This window comes from Lepus europaeus, chromosome 10 (assembly GCF_033115175.1).
Source record: "Lepus europaeus isolate LE1 chromosome 10, mLepTim1.pri, whole genome shotgun sequence".
Classification (NCBI taxonomy): Eukaryota; Metazoa; Chordata; class Mammalia; order Lagomorpha; family Leporidae; genus Lepus; species Lepus europaeus.
This window is the reverse complement of record NC_084836.1, coordinates 27,837,910-27,859,186: the sequence shown is the minus strand read 5'-3', so window position 1 is coordinate 27,859,186 and position 21,277 is coordinate 27,837,910. Positions and strand designations below refer to the sequence as shown.

General features: G+C 40.3%; 1 protein-coding gene across 1 annotated transcript in view; it reads right to left on the bottom strand.

Moving 5' to 3' along the window:
- Positions 1–21,277, bottom strand: part of EEA1 (early endosome antigen 1) — a 160,523-nt gene that overhangs the window by 120,195 nt on the left and 19,051 nt on the right. Inside the window, exon 2 of the mRNA XM_062203134.1 lies at positions 681–773. Within this exon, the coding sequence (XP_062059118.1) occupies positions 681–773 (93 nt within the window). The remainder of the gene's footprint in view (positions 1–680; positions 774–21,277) is intronic.

The following is a 21,277-nucleotide window of genomic DNA, read 5'->3' as shown; positions in this document are numbered from 1 at the left end:
TCTATATATAGACAATTAAAAATGAATCTTAGTGAAGACTGGGATGGGAGATGGAGTAGGAGATGGGATAGTTCGCAGGTGGGGAAGTGGTTATGAGGGGAAGAACTGCTATAATCCAAAAGCTGTACTTTTGAAATTTATATTTATTAAATAAAAATTTTCTATTAAAAATAATAACTATTATTAAAACAGACAAATAACACAAATATTAAGGATAATTTTCCAAAAAAATGAAGTACCTACTTTCTCTATTAATTTTCATAATAAACTACCAGAGATGTAATAAAAAGTCTTCCAAAGTCATAAAAGAAACAGTAAATATACAAATTGTATAGATAAACTAATTTCTCATTAACTTGCAGTTCATGACAGTATATATACAGAACTAATTATTAATTCTTTATAAACAGACTAAAAATTCTTCATTAACTTGAAATGATAATAGCATTAAAGACAAATTGGCAATATATTTTTCAGTCTTAATATATACTCATAGTCTCACAAATTTTTCAGTTAAATATCTACAAGTATGATGCAAATGTTGCATTTCAATTTTTGTGAAAGATTGATAAGAACTTTTCCTACAGAAGACAAGTTTAAGTCACAATCATTACTCCAAATATTTCCTAATTTTCCTTGAAATAATACTGAATTTTGTTGCCAAAGTATTATTTTCATACCTCTGAAGAGCTTTCATTATTGACATCCACCGTGTTTATGGGAGTTGCTGATGAATCTAAATCAGAACCTTGAGAGCCAACTCTCCCAGGAGTCTGAAATACAAATAAAAGGAAAAAATATCAAAGCAGATACTAAAATATATTCATAACCCATTTAATAATGCAAATCTTCTCACATAAGTAAATGTCTTCACAATGACAAACAGTACTGTGGCTAATACTGTATCAAGATCTCCATATATATTCTCACATTTTTAGTCTTTTACAATTAACAAAATTTACTTTTGAATATAATACTTTATATTCTTCAGCCTACTTTCATAGAACATTTAATCATAATAACATCTTTGAGAAAGATAAGGTAAACATTATCACTATGGAAGAAAAAACACATTTAAAGGAGCTAAGTGGCCTGCTCATGATCATACTATTAACAACAACAACAAAAAATAAAAATAAAAAAAAAACAGAAAGAAGTAAAACCAAATGATCTTCTGATTCCCCTTGCATTGCTCTTCACTACAAAAACTAAAACTATAGGGCTGGCATTGTGGTGTAGCAGGTTAAGCTCCCACTTGCAACATCAGCATCCCATTTGGGTGCCAGTTCGAGACCTGGTCACTCCATTTCCAATCCCTGCTAATGCACCTGAGAGAGCAGTGGAAGATGGTTCAAGTGCTTAGGCCCCTGCATTCATGTGAGAGACTTGGAAGAAGCTCCAAGCTCCTGGCTTTGGACCAGTCCAGCTCCAGCCATTGCAGCCAGCTGGGGAGTGAACCATGACAGACGATCTCTCTCTCTCTCTCTCTCCCCCTCCCTCTGTAAACTCTACCTTTCAAATAAATAAATATTTACAAAAGAGAAAGGAAAGAAGGAAGAGAGGGAAGAAGGGAAGGAGGGAGGGAGGGAGGGAAGGAAACTTAAACTACAATGACTTGAGGAGTGTCAAAACAACCAACATAGCACAAATTACCTAGTTGCCTCTTCATCAACCTCTCAAGCTAATCATTACCAGTCTGTCTCCAATATTTAAAGTGGCACCACTAGAGATACATTTTGGAGGATTAAAGGTCTTTTCCTCCTGCAACATTTGTACCATATATCATCAAATATCACTCATTAATATCTAGGGTTACTTTAAATGAATGTGAAATCTGTTGGATAAAAACAGATTCAGAGCAAAGATATATATGGTACATACTAGCATTAATCTCACTTTGCACAAGAGCCAAAGCACAGAGACTAAGTGATCTGCACAAAGACACACACTGAATAGTGAAAGAATACATTTTAGTTTGTGCAGTGTAGTTTTTAATCACTAGCCCATATGGCTTGCCTGATAGGCTTGTCATACAAAATGTACCTCAGACACCCAAGATTGACAACTTACTACACATTTGCCTCAACACAAGAACATCCAATATATCATTACTAAATATTCAACCTAAATGCCAAACAAGGATGCATTGATACTATTTCAAATTCATTAATTAAAATTATTAAAACTGGATAGAAATGGAAAATATATATACAATATTATAATTATATATTAAAAATTACATATGGCAAAACAGAATTATGAAAGTTTTGGCGTTTAGTTTTTCATGCTTTGTTTTTGTTAAATTTTTTCAAAATTTCAATACATATAAATTACCTTTATATTAAAAAAATTAAAGATAGGGCCGGCGCCGCAGTTCACTAGGCTAATCCTCTGCCTTGCGGCGCCGACACACCAGGTTCTAGTCCCAGTCGGGGTGCCGGATTCTGTCCCGGTTGCCCCTCTTCCAGGCCAGCTCTCTGCTGTGGCCAGGGAGTGCAGTAGAGGATGGCCCAAGTGCTTGGGCCCTGCACCCCATGGGAGACCAGGAGAAGCACCTGGCTCCTGCCATCGGATCAGCGCGGTGCGCCGGCCGCAGCGCGCCAACCGCGGCGGCCATTGGAGGGTGAACCAACGGCAAAAGGAAGACCTTTCTCTCTGTCTCTCTCTCTCACTGTCCACTCTGCCTGTCAAAAAAAAAAAAAAAATTAAAGATAAACAGACATCTTACATTGAATGTTCCACATTTCTTCTATTTTTCTTTTTACACAGATATTTTGCACATTTATTATATTTCATAGTAGAAATATATAAATTGGGAAACTGGGACAAGTAGGAAATAACAATTGATTAAAGCTACAAGGAAACTCCCAAGTGTTTCTTAAACATACTCCCTCTAGGATGGTGTAAGATTAATTTAACTTCCTATGTTATATTCTAGGAGGAGAATGGACCTAGAATGCTAAGACAACAAGGGGGAAATAAAATTATCTAGAACATTTTTAAAAACACAGCTTGAGTACCCCAACTCAAAAATCCAAAATGCTCCAAAATCTGAATGTGTCTGAGCATAAATATGACACCACAAGTGGAAAATTCCACATCACAAATGAAACTGTTTCATGCACAAAACTATTTAAAATCTTGTATAAAATTACCTACAGGCTATGTGTATAAGGTATATATGAAGCATAAATGAATTAGTGTTTACTCTTCGGTCCCATTCCCAAAACATCTCTACATGTAAGCAAATATTCCAAAAGAGTAAGAAATCAGAAATCCAAAATACTTTGGGTCTCAATCACTTCAGATAAGGGATACTGAACTTGTAGTTAACTTCTTTAGGCTTCTCAGAAAAACTCAAGGTTCTGTGAGTCTGAGTGAAGAATGACAAGAAGGGGCCGGCTCATCTTCCTAGGCAATGAGTTTTCATCAACAGTTTCAATCTTTACTTTGTGGTGACACCAAGATGTTAGGAATGGGGAAGCAGTGGGTCTCCATTTTGTCTTTCTTCTTGCGCTTTGTCATTCTATTTGTCCTGTGACCTTCCTAAAATGCTTATGTCTTTTCTCTGAGTGGATATAGTTTTCTCCTCTGGACTGAAGGCATGGTAAGGTCTTGTGAAACCTCAACCATATAATCCACAGGTGTCCACACCAATGGCTCTGATGAGTTCAAACTTCTTTATAGAGGGTCAGTCTCCTAAAGCTGGAATTGTTCTGTCTTAAGTGTGTACTGATATATTCAAGACTTTGAGGACATGTTTGAGGATGAATATTTAAGATTCCTAGTCTTTATAACTGAGGGTTTTTTTGATTTATTTGTTTGATTTACTATGTTGACCCCCATTTTACTGAAAAAAAATAATAAAAATAATATAAGAGTAAAGAATCAGATGATAAAGGAAGTGGTTAATATCCTGACTCTTTAAAATTATGTAGATATCATGTGGATACAGCAGATATACTGATCTCAGATTTCTCTTTGTCCTTCAGAGAGTCCTCAGGTTGTTGTTCTTGGCCATAGGGGATCTCAGATTTCCTGGTATAGCGTAAGAAAGAATCCCTGTTTTCCACATTACATCAAATTTTCCCAAAATCCTTCTAAAACTTTCTAAACATATCTAAAATAAGTCTTTATTGGGTTCACTTAATGTTCATAAAATGTTCATGTTTTAATTATTATAACAGCTACACTCCTCCAGAAACTAATACAAGGTTCTTTTCTAAAATGATATACTTATAAATTTATAAATTTATATGACATAATTTATAAATAAATAAAAGCTAGTTCTGAACTTGATGATATATTCATGGATATGGCAAGGAAAGAACATTTACAAAATTAAAGAAAAGCATTAAAGTGATATAGTTAGTATGGATTACTGTATGAAACTAAAAATTCATTTTTGATTCTTTAACCCTTTGAAAGCTTCACACTGCAATGGTTTTTAAAAAACTAGTAACACCGGGCCGGCACCGTGGCTTAACAGGCTAATCCTCCGCCTTGTGGCGCCGGCACACCGGGTTCTAGTCCCGGATGGGGCGCCAGATTCTATCCCGGTTGCCCCTCTTCCAGGCCAGCTCTCTGCTATGGCCCAGGAAGGCAGTGGAGGATGGCCCAAGTGCTTGGGCCCTGCACCCGCATGGGAGACCAGGAGAAGCACCTGGCTCCTGGCTTCAGATCAGTACAATGTGCCGGCTGCAGCGGCCATTGGAGGGTGAACCAACAGCAAAAAGGAAGACCTTTCTCTGTCTCTCTCTCTCACTATCCACTCTACCTGTCCCAAAAAAAAAAAAAAAAAAACCTAGTAACACCATCCCTAAGGGACTGGACACAAAAGCTGTATCTCCAAAGAACTCTATTTTCCCTATTTCTGTATTTTTTATTTTCCAGGTTCCAGGTGGCTTCTCACCAATATTTACCTTTACTGAGAGGAATAAATTCAAAAAAATATTGTATTTCTACATAATCCTATTGCCACCACCAAAAGTAGCCATTCTCACATTTGCTTAACATAATCCTAGTTGGGGCCAGTGTCATGGCACAGCAGGTTAAGTGCCATCTGCAAAGTATCCCATGAGCATATTGGTTTGAGACCTGGCTGCTTCACTTCTGATCCAGCTCTCTGCTAATACACCTAGGAAAGCAGCAGAAAGATGGCCCAATTACTTGGACCTCTGCCACCCAAGTGGGAGACCCAGATGGAGTTCCAAGCTCCTGGCTTCAGCCTGGCCCAACCGTGGCCACTGCAGCCATTTGGGGAGTGAACCAGTAGATGGAAGATATCTCTCTCTCTCTCTCTCTCTCTCTCTCTCATTTTTTAAAAGATAAATAAAACAAATACTTTAAAATATTTAATAATAATCTTAGTTGATTTAAGTAAGCTCAACAAGCATGGGGAGTAAAATGAGAGAAAAAAAGGAAAATTATCCTAAGATGTGGGGTTTTTGATGTGCCTATTTTTAAATATACCCCACTGATTGTTGCTGAATTGTCAGAGAGCTTCTTATTCTGTTCTGAGGCCACCAGAATCTCAACAGTTCAAAAAGAAGCCCAAATGCAATAAAACTAACCCTGAAGAAATACCACTCAGATAACTTTTCACTTAAAAAAGTTTACTCTGCAGGGCCAGTGCTGCGGCATAGCAAGTAAAGCTGCCACCTGAAATGTCAGCATCCCATATGGGTACCAGTTCAAGTACTGGCTGCTCCACTTCCAATCCAGCTCTCTGCTATGGCCTAGGAAAGCAGCAGAAGATGGCCCAAGTGCTTGGGCCCCTCCACCCATGTCGGAGACCTAGAAGAAGCTCCTGGCTCCTGTTTTCAGATTGGTGCAGCTCTGGCCATTGCGGTCATCTGGGGAATGAACCAGCGGATGGAAGACCTCGCTCTCTCTCTTTCTGCCTCTGCCTCTCCAATAAATCTTTAAAAAAATATTTTATTCTGAGATCAGGGTTGGCAAACTCAAGAGGCTTCCATAGCCTTGGCAGCTCATGACAAGAGCCTCAGGTGATTACTGACGTCATAAATAAGAGTGTCAACTGTTAAATCAACAACAGGAGTCACTGTGCACTTATTCCCCTTGTAGGATCCCTGTCCTTAATGTGTTGTGCTATGTGAATTAACGGCATAACTAGTACTCAAATAGTACTTTGTACTTTGTGTTTCTGTGTAGGTACAAACTGTTGAAATCTTTACTTAGTATATACTAAATTGATCTTCTATATAAAGATAATTGAAAATGAATCTTGATGTGAATGGGATGGGAGAGGGAATGGGAGATGGGATGGTTCCAGGTGGGAGGGAGGTGGGGGGGGGGAGCCGCTATAATTCAAAAGTTGTAGTTTGGAAATTTATATTTATTAAATAAAAGTTTAAAAAAATAGTTTATTCTAGAGTCTGGCATTTTGGTGCAGCAGGTTAAGCCACCAGTTGTGAAACCAGCACCCCATATTAGAGAACCAATTCAATTCCTAACTACTTTGCTTTCAATCCAGCTTCCTGCTAATGAGCCTAGGGAGGCAGTAGAGGATGGCAAGTGTTCGGGCCCCTGTCACTCAAGGGGGAAACCTGGATAAGGTTCCAGTCTCCTGGTGTCAGCCTAGACCATTTGGAGAGTAAGCAAGCAGATGGAAGATATTTCTGTATAATTTTCGTTCTTTTTCTTTCTCTCTCCAACTTTGAAATAAATTAATAAATCTTTTTTAAAAGTTTTATTTTACAAAAACAATGAGATAACAATTCGTGCCAAAAATTTACAGTGATAAGGAGATAAATATCCTCTAAGTTATATATTTGAGAAAGTATTACATACACAGCTATTTTTTTATACCTAGAGGCCAAATGGAAGTACATCAGGTATGAAGACAGATTAAGAGAACCAAGGACCAGGCTTTCAGGTAGACCACATTCTGAATAAGAAAACTAAACTAATGCATACAAAGAAGTAGAAAGCAATTTTGGGGAAAAAAAAAAAAACAGGAGTGGTAAATGGAAGGGGTCTGAGTGTAATTAGAGTTCTGAGAATGAAGAGATCAATGCTAGTTCTGGTAATTGAAAAAGAAATTATTCCTTGAAGGAAATAATAAATTAAGTAGAATAGCAATAATTTCAATTAGATGAGGAAAATGCAAAGTAGATATGCAGAAATAATACTATACTTAAAGAAAAATAAATATTTGACAGAAATTTATCAGAGAAATATATATACATTCAAACACACAAGTTAAACTGATAACATGGGGGATGGTTTTTTTTTTTTTGTTTTCTAAAGATTTGTCTATTTATTTGAAAGGCAGAGTTACAGAGAGAGAGAAGGAGAGACAGAGAGATAGAGAGAAATCTTCTAACTGCTGGTTCACTCCCCAAATGGCTGCAATTGCCAGGGCTGGGCCAGGCAGAAGCCAATAGTTAGAAGCTGCTTCTGTGTCTCCCACACAAGTGCAGGCGCCCAAGGACTTGGAACATCCACTGCTGTTTTCCCAGGCCGGTGCTCCAGGCCATGGCTTTAATCAGATATGCAATTGCCCCAGTCCTGGTCCAGCAGGTTGTTGCTGTTGTGATACCAGCATCCCAAAGGGGTGCAGGTCCATGTCCCAGGTGTTCCACTTCCAATCCAGCTCCCTGCTAATGCCCCTGAGAAAGCAGCAGAAGATGGCCCAGGTGTTTGGGCCCCTGTCATCTATGTGAGAGACCCACAAGAAGCTCTGGGTCCCAGCTTTGGCCTGGCCCAAACCCCAGCCATTGTGGCAATTTAGGGAATGAACCAGAGGATGGAAGATCTCTCTCTCTGTAACTCTACCTTCCCAATAAAATAAACCTTTTAAAAGACACTGAAAATGTGGAATGAGACAGGAGATATAGAGCAAATATGCCATGTTCCAAATGAGAGCATGTCCAGAACTAGTTCTGACAGTGTTCAGGATTCACAAAGAAACCAGCTGCCTCTGCTTCAATTATACATCAGTAAGACAAAAAGAATGCTTAAATATTAAAGAGGCAGAGACTTCTCAAAAACAAGTACCCCTAATCAAAACTAAAAAAACACAGGAGTATACAGACCAAAAACAGGAAGAGGCAAAAAGTTCTCTAACAGTGACCTAAAGCACCCAATGTCTTAACAAGCCAGGCTCACTGTAGGAATTCAGAAAATGAGCAAGGCTACTGCTACCCCTTGACAAAAACAAATTTTTCTAAAAGATTTAAGTCCCTCCAGGCACTGTTTGGGATTGAAGTCTGATCAAAATTTTTCAAGCCCAGTTGAAAGAGCATTCCAAGCAAACTTATAAGTCACTTGTAAGTAACTTATATGTTCGAAATAAAGAAACAGCTAACTAAACTATAACATAATCATTCAATGCTTAACTATTAAAAATGGCAAGGGTGAAAGTTATGTAGAAAAATGAGCATGCATATGACACAATCCCAAATCTATGAAAGAAGAAAAGTACAAAGTTTATAAATTATGTGACTTCAATTATATAAAAATATAAATACATAAAAATATTAAAAGACAAATATAACAGATTGCTAAGTTTATGCGAAGGTGATTTTTGTTGTTTTCCCCATGTTACTAACAGGAAGAAATTTGCATTAAAATGATTGCATAAGTGGAGGATGGCCCAAGTGCTTGAGCCCCTGTACCCATGTGCGAGACCCGGAAGAAGCTCCTGGCTCCTGGCTTCGGATTGGCGCAGTTTGGCCATTGCGGCCATTTAGGGAGTGAACCAATGGAAGGAAGACCTTTCTCTCTGTCTTGCCCTCTCACTGTCTGTAACTCTACCTGTCAAATAAATAAATTTAAAAAAAAAAAATGATTGCATAAACCATCCACCTACTTTCCTACCTACAAAAAAAAGTTTCTATTATTATTGTCATATTTTTAAAAAAAATTTATTATTTGCAAACTATGCAACAGATAAAGGGTTGATAACCAGAATCTACAAAGAAATCATGAAACTCCACAACATCAAAACAAACAACCCACTTAGGAGATGGGCCAAGGACCTCAATAGACATTTTTCCAAAGAGGAAATCCAAATGGCCAACAGACACATGAAAAAATGTTCAAGATCACTAGCCATCAGGGAAATGCAAATCAAAACCACAATGAGGTTTCGCCTAACCCCGGTTAGAATGGCTCACATTCAGAAATCTACCAACAATAGATGCTGGAGAGGATGTGGGGAGAAAGGGACACTAACCCACTGTTGGTGGGAATGCAAACTGGTTAAGCCACTATGGAAGTCAGTCTGGCGATTCCTCAGAAACCTGAATATAACCCTACCATACAACCCAGTCATCCCACTCCTTGGAATTTACCCAAAGGAAATTAAATTGGCAAACAAAAAAGCCGTCTGCACATTAATGTTTATTGCAGCTCAATTCACAATAGCTAACACCTGGAACCAACTCAAATGCCCATCAACAGCAGACTGGATAAAGAAATTATGGGACATGTACTCTATAGAATACTATACAGCAGTCAAAAAAAAATGAAATCTGGTCATTTGCAACAAGATGGAGGAATCTGGAAAACATCATGCTGAGTGAATTAAGCCAGTCCCAAAGGGACAAATATCATTTGTTTTCCCTGATCGGTGACAACTAACTGAGCACCAAAGGGGAAACCTGTTGAAGTGAAATGGACACTATAAGAAACAATGACCTGATCAGCTCTTGTCCTGACTGTTGATGTACAATGTAATATTTTATCCTTTTTAATATTTTTTGTTGTTATTGTTGTTGTTGTTCTAGTACTAGAGGTTGAACTCTGTAATTAACACACAAGTATTCTTAGGTGTTTAAATTTTAACTGAAAAGTGATCCCTGTTAAATATAAGAGTGGGAAAAAGAGAGGGAGGAGATGTACAATTTGGGACATGCTCAATCGGACTTGCCCCAAATGGTGGAGTTAGAAACATGCCAGGGGATTCCAATACAATTCCATCAAGGTGGCATGTACCAATGCCATCTCACTAGTCCAAGTGATCAATTTCAGTTCATAAATTGATCACACTGATAGGTCTAAGAGTCAAAGGAATCACACAAACAAAACTAGTGTCTGCTAATACTAATTGATAGAATCAAAAAGGGAAAGAACAATCCAACATGGGAAGTGGGAGACACAGCAGACCCATAGAATAGCAGATGTCCTAAATAGCACTCTGGCCTCAGAATCAGCCCTTAAGGCATTCGGATCTGGCTGAAGAGCCCATGAGAGTATTTTAGGCATGGAAAGCCAAGACACTCTGTCAAAAAAAAAAAAAAAAAGAAGAAGAAGAAGAAGAAGAAGAAGACGACCTAAATGAAAGATCTCTGCAAGTGAGATCCCAGTGGAAAGAACCAGTGGAAACAACGGGGCCATCAAAGAAGGAGGTACCTTTCTCTGAAGGGAGGAGAGAACTTCCACTTTGACTATGACCCTATCAGAATAAGATCAAAGTCGGCGAACCCTAAAGGCTTCCATAGCCTTGGCAACTCATGACTAGAGCCTAGGGAGATTACTGACGCCATAAACAAGAGTGTCAAATTGTTAAGTCAACAACAGAAGTCACTGTGTACTTACAACTCATGTGGGATCTGTCCTTAATGTGTTGTCTAATGTGCAGTGATGCTGTAACTAGTACTGAAACAGTATTTTTACACTTTGTGTTTGTGTGGGTGCAAACTGATGAAATCTCTACTTAGTATATACTGAATTGATCTTCTGTATATAAAGATAATTGAAAATGAAAAAAAAAAAACCTGGTGTTAAGTTGGAAATGGCATAGAAAATTAATTAATTTTTTAAAAAAATATTATGTAGGATCTCTGTCTTTAATGTGCTGTACACTGTTATTTAATGCTATAACTAGTACTCCAACAGTATTTTTTTCACTTTGTGTTGCTATGTGGGGGCAAACTGTTGATCTTTGCTTAATATATACTGAACTGATCTTCTGTATATAAAGAGAATTGAAAATGAATCTTGATGTGAATGGAAGGGGAGAGGGAGCAGGAAAGGGGAGGGTTGTGGGTGGGAGGGAAGTTATGGGGGGGAAGCCATTGTAATCCATAAGCTGAACTTTGGAAATTTATATTCATTAAATAAAAGTTTTAAAAAAAGTGTCAGAATATAAACATTCATATAGTTTTTCCAGAGATGAGAAAACTGTATAGTCAAAATCAAAATGGAGTGAGTGTGGCTAAAAGCTAATTGCAGATCTGTTGCTTCTACACATTACCTTTGCTGGCTAATGGCTAAGGGTATATCTTGTGAAACTATGTAGGCCCAAATTCCAAGGAACTGAGAAAGGACACAAACCAAGTGTTCTGCCTCAGCTGACAGAAACGCACCCTGCACTGTTATCTTACAACCATAATCTGGGTTTTTTATTGTTCACTGCATACAAGGGGTTTGAAATTGTGAGCCCTAGTGGACAGAATACTATAAAAAGCTGTGTAACTTGCTGTTGGGGGCTGCACTCTGGTAAGGTCCTGATTGGTTGCCTTGCCTCTCAAATTCACATGTGACTGTCACTGGTAATAGTCTATTTTAGCTGACGAGTGGATGCAACAAAACCACATCATTTGAGATGCTCACCCTCTATAGATGCATCCCATATGGGTGCTGGTTCAAGTCCCGGCTACTGCACTTCCAATCCAGGTCTCTGCTATGGCCTGGGAAAGCAGTGGAAGATGATTCAAGTCCTTGGGCTGCTGCACCTGCATGGGAAACCCAAAGGAAGCTCCCGGCTCCTGGCTTCAGATCAGTGCAGCTCCGGCTGTTGTGGCCAACTGGGGAGTGAACCAGTGGATGGAAGACCTCTCTCTCTCTCTCTGCCTCTCCTTCTCTCTCTGTGTAACTTCAACTTTCACATAAATAAATAACTCTTTAAAAAATAGCTATAAATCCATGAGTTCAGAAAATATATAAAGACCCATGAGTTAGTAAACTTATCTTTGACAAAAGGGCAAGGGCAATACAATGAAGACATACTTTCAACAAATGGTACTGGAACATCTGGACATCCACATGCAAAAGAACTAAAAGAATCTGCACTCACCATAAAAATTAACTCAGAATGGATCACAAACATAAATGTAAAATTCAAAACTACAAAGCTGTAAAAGATAACACCATGGAAAATTGAGATGACCTTGGTTTTGGCAGTAATTTTTTAGAAACAACATCAAAGGCAGGATCCATGAAAGAATTGATATGCTAGACTTCATTAAAATTAAAAATTACTCCTCTTTGAAACACACTATCAAGAGAATGAAAAGGCAAGACACACTAGAAATGAATTTTTGCAAAAGACATATTTGAAAAAGAACTATTAGCAAAAATGCATAAATAATTATTTTTTTTTTTACAAAGACTTATTTTTAGTTATTTGAGGCAGAGTTATAGAGAAAGAGAGGGAGAGGCAGAGACAGAGGTCTTCCACCCACTGGTTCACTACCCAAATGGCCACAACAACTAGGGCTGGGCCAGGCCAAAGCCAGGAGCCAGGAATTCCATCAGGGTCTCCCAAGTGAGTGCAGGGACCCAAGCAATTCAGCCATCCTCCACTGCTCTCCCAGGCACACTAGCAGGGAACTGGATCAGAAGTAGGGCAGCCGGGACTCAAAAAGGTGCCCACAGAGGATACTGGCATTGCAGGCAGCACCTTAACCTGCTACGCCACCACACCAGCTACAAAGAATTCTTAAAAGTCACTGATAAGAATGTAAACAACCCAAATGACCACAATGACCGGAGGTGGGCCTATCCAAAGCCAGGAACCAAGAGCTTCTTCCAGGTCTCCCAAGTGGGTGCAGGAGCCCAAGCATTTGGGCCATCTTCCACTACTTTCCCAGGAGCTAGATCGGAAGTAGAGCAGCCAGGATTCTAACTGGTGCCCATATTGGATGCCGGCACTGCTGGTAGCAGCTTTACCAGTTATGTCACAGCGCCAGCCCCAACCTGGTCCTTTTTCTGACTGGCATCTTTAATGGTTCAATAAACCTTTCATTTCTGAGGTTCCCTTGCCCTGAACAGAGTCAACCAAGATGTCCTTAGCAGGTTAATGAATAAGTAACTGTAGCACATCCAGACAATAACATATTAATCAGAACAAAAAAGAAATGAGCTATCAAGACATTAAAAGACACAGAGGAAACTTAAATGTATATTACTAAGAAGTCAACTGAAAAACACTACATATTGTGATTCCAACCATATGTCTTTTGAAAAGGCAAAACTAAGACAGTGAAAAGACCATCACTGTCAAGAGTTTAAGTCTAAGGTGGGATGCAGAAGTGGAATACAAAGGACATGTAGGAAGATGAAATCACCCTGCATGGTTCTATAATGGTGGAAATATTATAAATTTGTCCACAGGATATATAACACCAAGTATGATGCCTAATATAAACTAAAGACTCCAGATGATAATGAGGTATCAATGTAGGTTCATCATTTGTAACATACAGACCATTCTGGTATGGAATGTTAATAATATGGCAGGCTACACATATGTTGGGACAGGCAGTACATGGGAAATCACCGTTGGGAAGAACGCTCAAGTCCCTGGGCCCATGCACCTGTATAGGAGAACCAGAAGAAGCTCCTGGCTCCTGGCTTCAGATTGTGGCCATCTGGGGAGTGAACTAGCAGATGGAAGACCTCTCTCTTTCTCTCTCTCTCTGCCTCTGCCACTCTGTAAGTCTACCTTTCAAACAAATCTTTAAAAAAAAAAAAAAATCACTATTTTCCAGGGCCAGCACTGTGGCGTAATGGGTGAAGCCACCACCTGCAGTGCCAGCATCACATATGGGCACTGGTCCAAGTCCTGGCTGCTCCAATTTCAATCCAGCTCTCTGCTGTGGCCTCAGAAAGCAGTGGAAGGCCGGCGCTGCGGCTCAATAGGCTAATCCTCCGCCTTGCGGCGCCGGCACACCGGGTTCTAGTCCCAGTCGGGGCACCGATCCTGTCCCGGTTGCCCCTCTTCCAGGCCAGCTCTCTGCTGTGGCCTGGGAAGGCAGTGGATGGCCCAAGTTCTTGGGCCCTGCACCCCATGGGAGACCAGGAGAAGCACCTGGCTCCTGCCATCGGATCAGCACGGTGCGCCGGCCACAGCGCGCCTACCGCGGCAGCCATTGGAGGGTGAACCAACGGCAAAAAGGAAGACCTTTCTCTCTGTCTCTCTTCTACTGTCTACTCTGCCTGTCAAAAAAAAAAAAAAAAAAAAGCAGTGGAAGATGGCTCAAGTCCTTGGACCCCTGCACCAATGTGCAAAGACCCAGAGGATGCTCCTGCTCCTGGCTTTGGATCAGTGCAGCTCCAGCTATTGTGGCCATGTGGGGTGTGAACCAGCGGATGGAAGACCTCTCTCTCTTTCTCTCTGCCTCTCCTTCTCTCTCTGTGTAACTCTGACTTGCCAATAAATAAATAAATCTTTAAAAAAAAAATCACCATTTTCCAAAGGCCGATGAAATCAATTTTTTTTAAGATTTTATTTATTTATTGGCAAGTCAGAGTTACACAGAGAGAGGAGAGGCGGGGGGGGGGGGTACCTTCTATCCGCTGGTTCACTCCCCACATGGCCGCAACGGCCGGAGCTGTGCCAATCTGAAGCCAGGAGCCAGGAGCTTCTTCAGGGTCTTCCATGTGGGTGCAGGGACCTAAGTGCTTCAGCCATCTTCTACTCCTTTCCCAGGCCATAACAGAGAGCTGGTTCAGAAGTGGAGCAGGGACCGGTGCTGTGGCTCACTTGGTTAATCCTCCGCCTACAGCATCCCATATGGGTGCCAGTTCTAGTCCCGGCTGTTCTTCTTCCAATCCAGCTCTCTGCTGTGGCCCGGGAAGGCAGTGGAGGATGGCCCAAGTCCTTGGGCCCTGCACCCGCATGGGAGACCAGGAAGAAGTACCTGGCTCCTGGCTTTGGATTGGCGCAGCTCCAGCCGTTGCAGCCATTTGGAGGATGAACCAACGGACGGAAGACCTTCCTCTCTGTCTCTCCCTCTCACTGTCTGTAACTCTACCTCTCAAATAAATAAATAAAATCTTTAAAAAAAAAAAAAAAGTGGAGCAGCCACGACTAGAACCAGTGTCCATATGGGATGCCAGCGCCACAGGCAGAGCATTGATCTGCGTCGAGGTGCTGGCCCCTCCTTGTTTATTTTTACTAACTACATTATATTCTGTTGTGTGGAATATCCACATTTATTTAACTAGTCCTGTATTGAAAGGCATTTAGGTCATTTCCACTTTCACTGTTATAAGCAGTGCTGCATGTATTTTAGGTAATTCTTCTGTGAATTCGTCATTGAGTGATTTCCTAGCATGCCTCCAAGAGACTAAATTTTTTTTGCACTTAGTTACATCCTCTCACATTGAGAGCCCTGGTTTTACAACCTTGATGAATAATGTCAAAGAGTAAAAAAAATCCTTGATTTTTCTTAAATACCTCAAAACTAGATTGGTGGTTGTCATGTTGCCTTCTAGTTTCTGGTTTAACTTGAAAAGTTTAAAAAAATGTAGAAGAAAGGAAAACAGAATGATGTACTTCTTGGAGTAGTTTATTAATCCTTTATTAACTGATAAAAACTGTTCAGTGTCAGTTGAAGTCAGGTGGAAACATTTCTTTTTCCTACCAGGAATTGTGGTGAATACATCAGGTGTAGATTTCTATCTTCAAAAAAGGCTTTTGTCCTCTCTTGTGGAGAAGATATGACATTGTATCTATTGCTGTATAACACACCACCTCCATCCTTTGGCTTACAACAACCATTTTATTTATTTTTTTTAAGTTTTTATTGTACTTTTTTTTTTTTATTTGACTGGTAGATTATAGTGAGAGAGAGACAGAGAAAAAGATCTTCCTTCCATTGGTTCACTCCCCAAATGGCTGCCACGGCCAGCGCAGCACAGATCCGAAGCCAGGAGCCAGGTGTTTCCTCCCGGTCTCCTACACGGGTGCAGGGGCCCAAGCACCTGGGCCATCCTCTACTGCCTTCCCAGCCACAACAGAGAGCTGGACTGGAAGAGGAGCAACTGGAACTAGAACCGGCACCCATATGGGATGCCGGTGCCTTAGGCAGAGGATTAACTAAGTGAGCCACGGCGCCAGCCCCTTATTTATTCTTGATTCTGTGGATCAACAGCTTGGGATGGGCTTAGCTAAATAGTTCTTTTGTTAGTCTCTCTTGGAATTACTCATTCATCTGCAGTCATCTGGTGACACAACTAAGATGGATGGTGTAAAACTGCTTTACTCAAGTTGCTGGTTATGTCCACGGGGCCATATGTGTGCAAGGCTAGCCTGAGTTTATATAATACTGATGAATTTCCAGCACCAACACACATTGTGAAAGCACGTTTCAAGTCTCTGCTTGTATCTCATGAACTAAAGCAAGTTTTATGGCCAGCTCAGAGTTGATGTGGAAGAGATTATATAGGAAGAATTACAAGAAAATTACAAATAGGGGTGAGTCACTGATGGTCATTCATAGCAATCTATTGCTGATACCATGTTATTCCTGTGTTATGAGTAAGTGGTACAAGAGAAGAATAAGTCAGGGACATGGTAGAGATCAGAAAAAGTTTTATGATCCAATTTGAGTTGGAAAGATTGATTTCACAGGGCTCTTACCTTAATCAACTCTTTATCTCAAACTTCATACAAAATGTCTCATATCCTTTTCTTCTTGATCTAAGTCTTCACCTTTCAAAACTAATACTCTTCATTCTAATCACTATTATAACAATAACACTTTTCAACTCATTAAATCATTTTTGCTAATTATAGTTTTTGTACTTAAGTATTCTTTCTCAATTCTTGGTCTTCTTAAAAGTGAGCAGAGGGACCAGCGCTGTGGCTCAACTTGTTAATGCCCCGGCATGCAGCACTGGCATCCCATATTGGTGCTGGTTTGAGTGCCAGCTGCCCTACTTCTGATCCAGCTCTCTGCTAATGCACCTGGGAAAGCAGCAGATGATAGCCCAAGTACTTGGGCCCCTGCACCAACATGGGAGAGCTGGAAGAAGCTCCTGGATCCTGGTTTCAGATCAGATCAGCTCTGGCCATTGCAGTCATTTAGGGAGTGAACCAGTGGATAGAAGACCTCTCTCTGCCTCTCTCTGTAACTCTAAATAAATGTGTAAAAAAAAAAAAAAAACCTGAATAGAACCTGGGGCCAGCCTTATGGTACAGCAGGTTAAGCTGCCTCCTGTAATGTTGGCATCCCAGATAAGTACCAGTTTGAGTTCCAGATATTCCACTTCCAATCCAGATCTCTGCTAGAGAGCCTGGGAAAGCAGTGGAAGACAGCCCAAGTGTTTGAGCCTCTGCACCCACAAAGACACCTGGCTGAAGTTCCAGGGTCCTGGCTTTAGCCTGGCACAGCCCAGGCCACTGCAGCTTTTTGGGGTGTGACCCACACAGGATGCAAGATCTCTTTCTCTCTGTCCTTCCCTCTCTCTCTGTCACTTAGACTTTCAAATAAATAAGTAAATATTTAAAAGAAACTGATCAGATGCTGATTAATATCAAATTGTGAAACAGAACACTTACTCAGGTTTTTCCAACAATATGACCTTGATCTAGAAAACTAAAGGTACCATAGAACTCTCCATCTAATTCCACAGGTGCTTTTCTATCCATCATAAAATCATGTTTATACATATACCATTTTTAATCCAAATCCATTTATATCAGCTTTCAAATGAATACAAGTCCAATTATCTGAGGTGTGGGCAATTTCACTAAACCTAAGCCATGTACAACTTTAATGAGCAAGCAAATACAGTCACCTACACCATTAAATTACTAATGGCAAATTGAATGCAATGCCTACTCAATTTGTCTCTCTAAGTGGCATCTAAACAACTATCCCACCTGTTGCATCCAATTCCACTGTTCTCCAAAAATCAAGTGCCAGAACACAAATACGTCTGTTTCTTAAGTCATTTCTGCCTAACCTACCAGCACAAAATACTACTCTATGCCAGAAAAAAAAGGGTCAGAAGCATATGCCTGGGGCCAGTATTGTGGCACAGCAGGTTAAGCTGCAGCTTACAACACTGGCATCCCATTTTGGAGTACTAGTTCAAGTCCTGGCTAATCTGCTTCTGATTCAGCTTCTTGCTACTCTGCCTGTAGAAGCAGTAGCAGATGGCCCAAGCACTGGGGTCCCCTTCACTCACATGGGAGACCTAGACAGAGATCTTAGCTCCAGGCTGTTGTGTGTATTTAGGGGAGAGAATCAGCAGATCAAAGATCTGTGTGTGTGTGTGTGTGTCTTTCTCTAACGCTCTCTCTGTCTTACTCTGTCACTCTGCCTTTCAAATAATAAAGAGATGGTGCTGGCGCTGTGGTGCAGTGGGTTAATGCCCTGACCTGAAGTGCCGGCATCCCATATGGGCACGGGTTCAAGACCAGGCTGCTCCACTTCTGGTCCAGCTCTCTGCTATGGCCTGGGAGGGCAGTGGAAAACGGCCCAAGTCCTTAGACCCATGACCCACGTGGCAGACCCAGAAGAAGAAGCTCCTAGCTCCTGGCTCCTGTTTTCAGATCGACGCAGCTCCAGCCATTGCAGCCAATTGGGGAGTGAACCATCAATGGAAGCTCTCTCTCTCTCTCTCTCTGCCTCTCCTCTCTCTCTGTAACTCTGACTCACAAATAAATAAACAAATCTTATTTTAAAAAAGAAATCAAATAATAAAGAGATAATTTTTTTAAAAAATCTATTTCCCTCTTAGTTCAGCCAGTCCAATGGCTGACATGATAAATAAAAAGGGGGTGGGGAGGAAACATATACCTATCAAAATGCAATTGCATTCATTCATTTATTTATTTATTTATTTATTTTGCCAGGCAGAGTTAAGACAGTGAGAGAGAGAGACAGAAAGAAAGTTATAGACAGTGAGAGAGAAAGAAAGGTCTTCCTTCCTTTGGTTCACTCCCCTAATGGCTGCTATGGCCGGCGCTGCGCCGATCCGAAGCCAGGAGCCAGGTGCTTCCTCATGGTCTCCCATGCCGGTGCAGGGACCCAAGCACTTTGGGCCATCCTCCACTGCACTCCCGGGCCACAGCAGAGAGCTGGACTGGAAGAGGAGCAACCGGGACAGAATCCGGCACCCCGACTGAGACTAGAACCCGGGGTGCCGGCGCCACAGGCGGAGGATTAGCCAAGTGAGCCACAGAACCGGCCCAAAATGCAATTGTTTATTATTTTCATCAAAGCCTGTCAAATGCTCCAAAATCAAAAGTCTACCTAAATCTAAGTACACTGATTCAGACTATAGAAGTTGGGGTCACACAGACTGCATTCAACTACCAGTTTCACTATTTAGAAGCTTTGTAAATGTCTTTAACGTTTCTAAGCCTGAAATTCCCATATGTATAGTTGAACTAAAAATGTGTTGTGAAGATTAGATTATAATAAATGTAGAATGTATATTTCAGGGCTTCACATTGTGGAAGATATATTATAAATTGTAAACACATTATTACTATTAAATGTACCTCTCCTAGAAAACAAATGTCAATGCCAGAATGCACTCAGAAATAGATTATCTCTTCCAATTGCATCACTTCACAGATGAAGAAACCAAGCAGAAGAAATAACTAGCTTGTTCGATATTATTCAGTCACCCAATGACAGAGTTGTAATTAAAACTTAGGTTTCCAAGGTCTCAACCCAGTAGTCTTTCTACCTTCTCACAATGTTTCTCATTAATCTCTCTGATACCAATCAAGACATTTAATTTTCTAACCTCAACTTCATCATTGATATGCTGTAGGAATAGGACAAGATCATAAGTCTTTCCAGCTTTAAAATTCTAATTCCATGATTCATTTGGGCCCTAAATTGGCTAACTTAAAAGTAGGTACACAGGGGGCTGGCATTGTGGCATAGCCGGTAAAGCCACCACTTGCAGTGCTGGCATCCCATATGGGCGCCAGTTCAAGTCCTGGATACTCCACTTCTGATCCAACTCTCTGCTATGACCTGGGAAAGCAGTGGAAGATGGCCCAGGTCCTTGGGCCCCTGCACCCACATGGGAGACCAGCAAGAAGCACCTGGCTCCTGGCTTCGGATTGGCGCAGTTCCAGCCGTTGCGGCCAACTAGGGAGTGAACTAGCAGATGGAAGACCTCTCTCTCTCTCTCTCTCTCTCTCTCTCTCTGCTTCTCCTTCTCTCTCTGTGTAACTCTTTCAAATAAATAAACTTTTAAAAAAATAAAAATAAAAAAAGCCTGTAAAAAAAAGTATATACATAGAAACTAAGTCAAATAAACTACCAATCCTCAAATATGTTTAGTTTTCTTTTGGTTATTTCCAAAATTCTAAAACTTAATTCACTGGTTGTTAATAATTAAATGAAAGTGGCTTATCTATCAAAAGCAACAAGCATAATGGGGTAAAAAATCAGCCAAGTCAGTAAAAAACTAAGACCATTACAACTAATTACAAATGACGTTACTAGTAATTAAAATGGGCATGTAGACATCACACAATTAACTTCAGGAAAAGAATAAAAGTTTTTAAAATATCTAACATATAATTAAAATTGATCTATATATTTTAGGCAAGGTTAGAGTACAGAACATTTAATTCATCGAATATGGACAGATAAGAAAACATATCAAAATAAGGGTTGACAATATAGTTTTGAGAAGCAACCCTTTTTTTAAGCCTTAAAATCACTTAATAGAAAAGAAGTGTTAACAATAAAATTTTCAGAACAGAGCATGTGTGGGCCATGCTGAAATTCCCAGAAAATGAATCTGAAAATCTATTACATAGCACTTAATAATCTAACAGAAATTCTAATCTATTAGCTTGGATGTCTGGTTTCAAGGAAACAGAACAAAAAAGTCATAACATTAAAATCTATACTAAATTTTCTATGACGCAAAAATCCTAGAGAAAGATATCCAAACAGATTACTGTCACAATTCAGGTTCCCAAGGAAACACTTTCATACTAAAGTCTGCATGCAGCAGGTTTATTAGGACACTATCTCAAAAACAACACCCTGTGTGGGCACAGGGGAAGCATGGGGTAGAGGGAGAAGTTGAACAGTGCTGAATGGTAACACAACTGCAAGAGCAGCCTAAATTAATCCTGAAGCAGGAAGGGTCCTTCCAAAAAGTCCCTAATCAAGGCAAAGGGATGAGTCTTTGTATCTTCCATACCAACTAAGCAAGCTGCCTGCAGGAAGGCACATGATCATGAGGAAGCATCCTTCTGAAAGGGCAATTCCAGAAAAGGAGATGCAAAGATGAGCCATTAGCAACCACAATT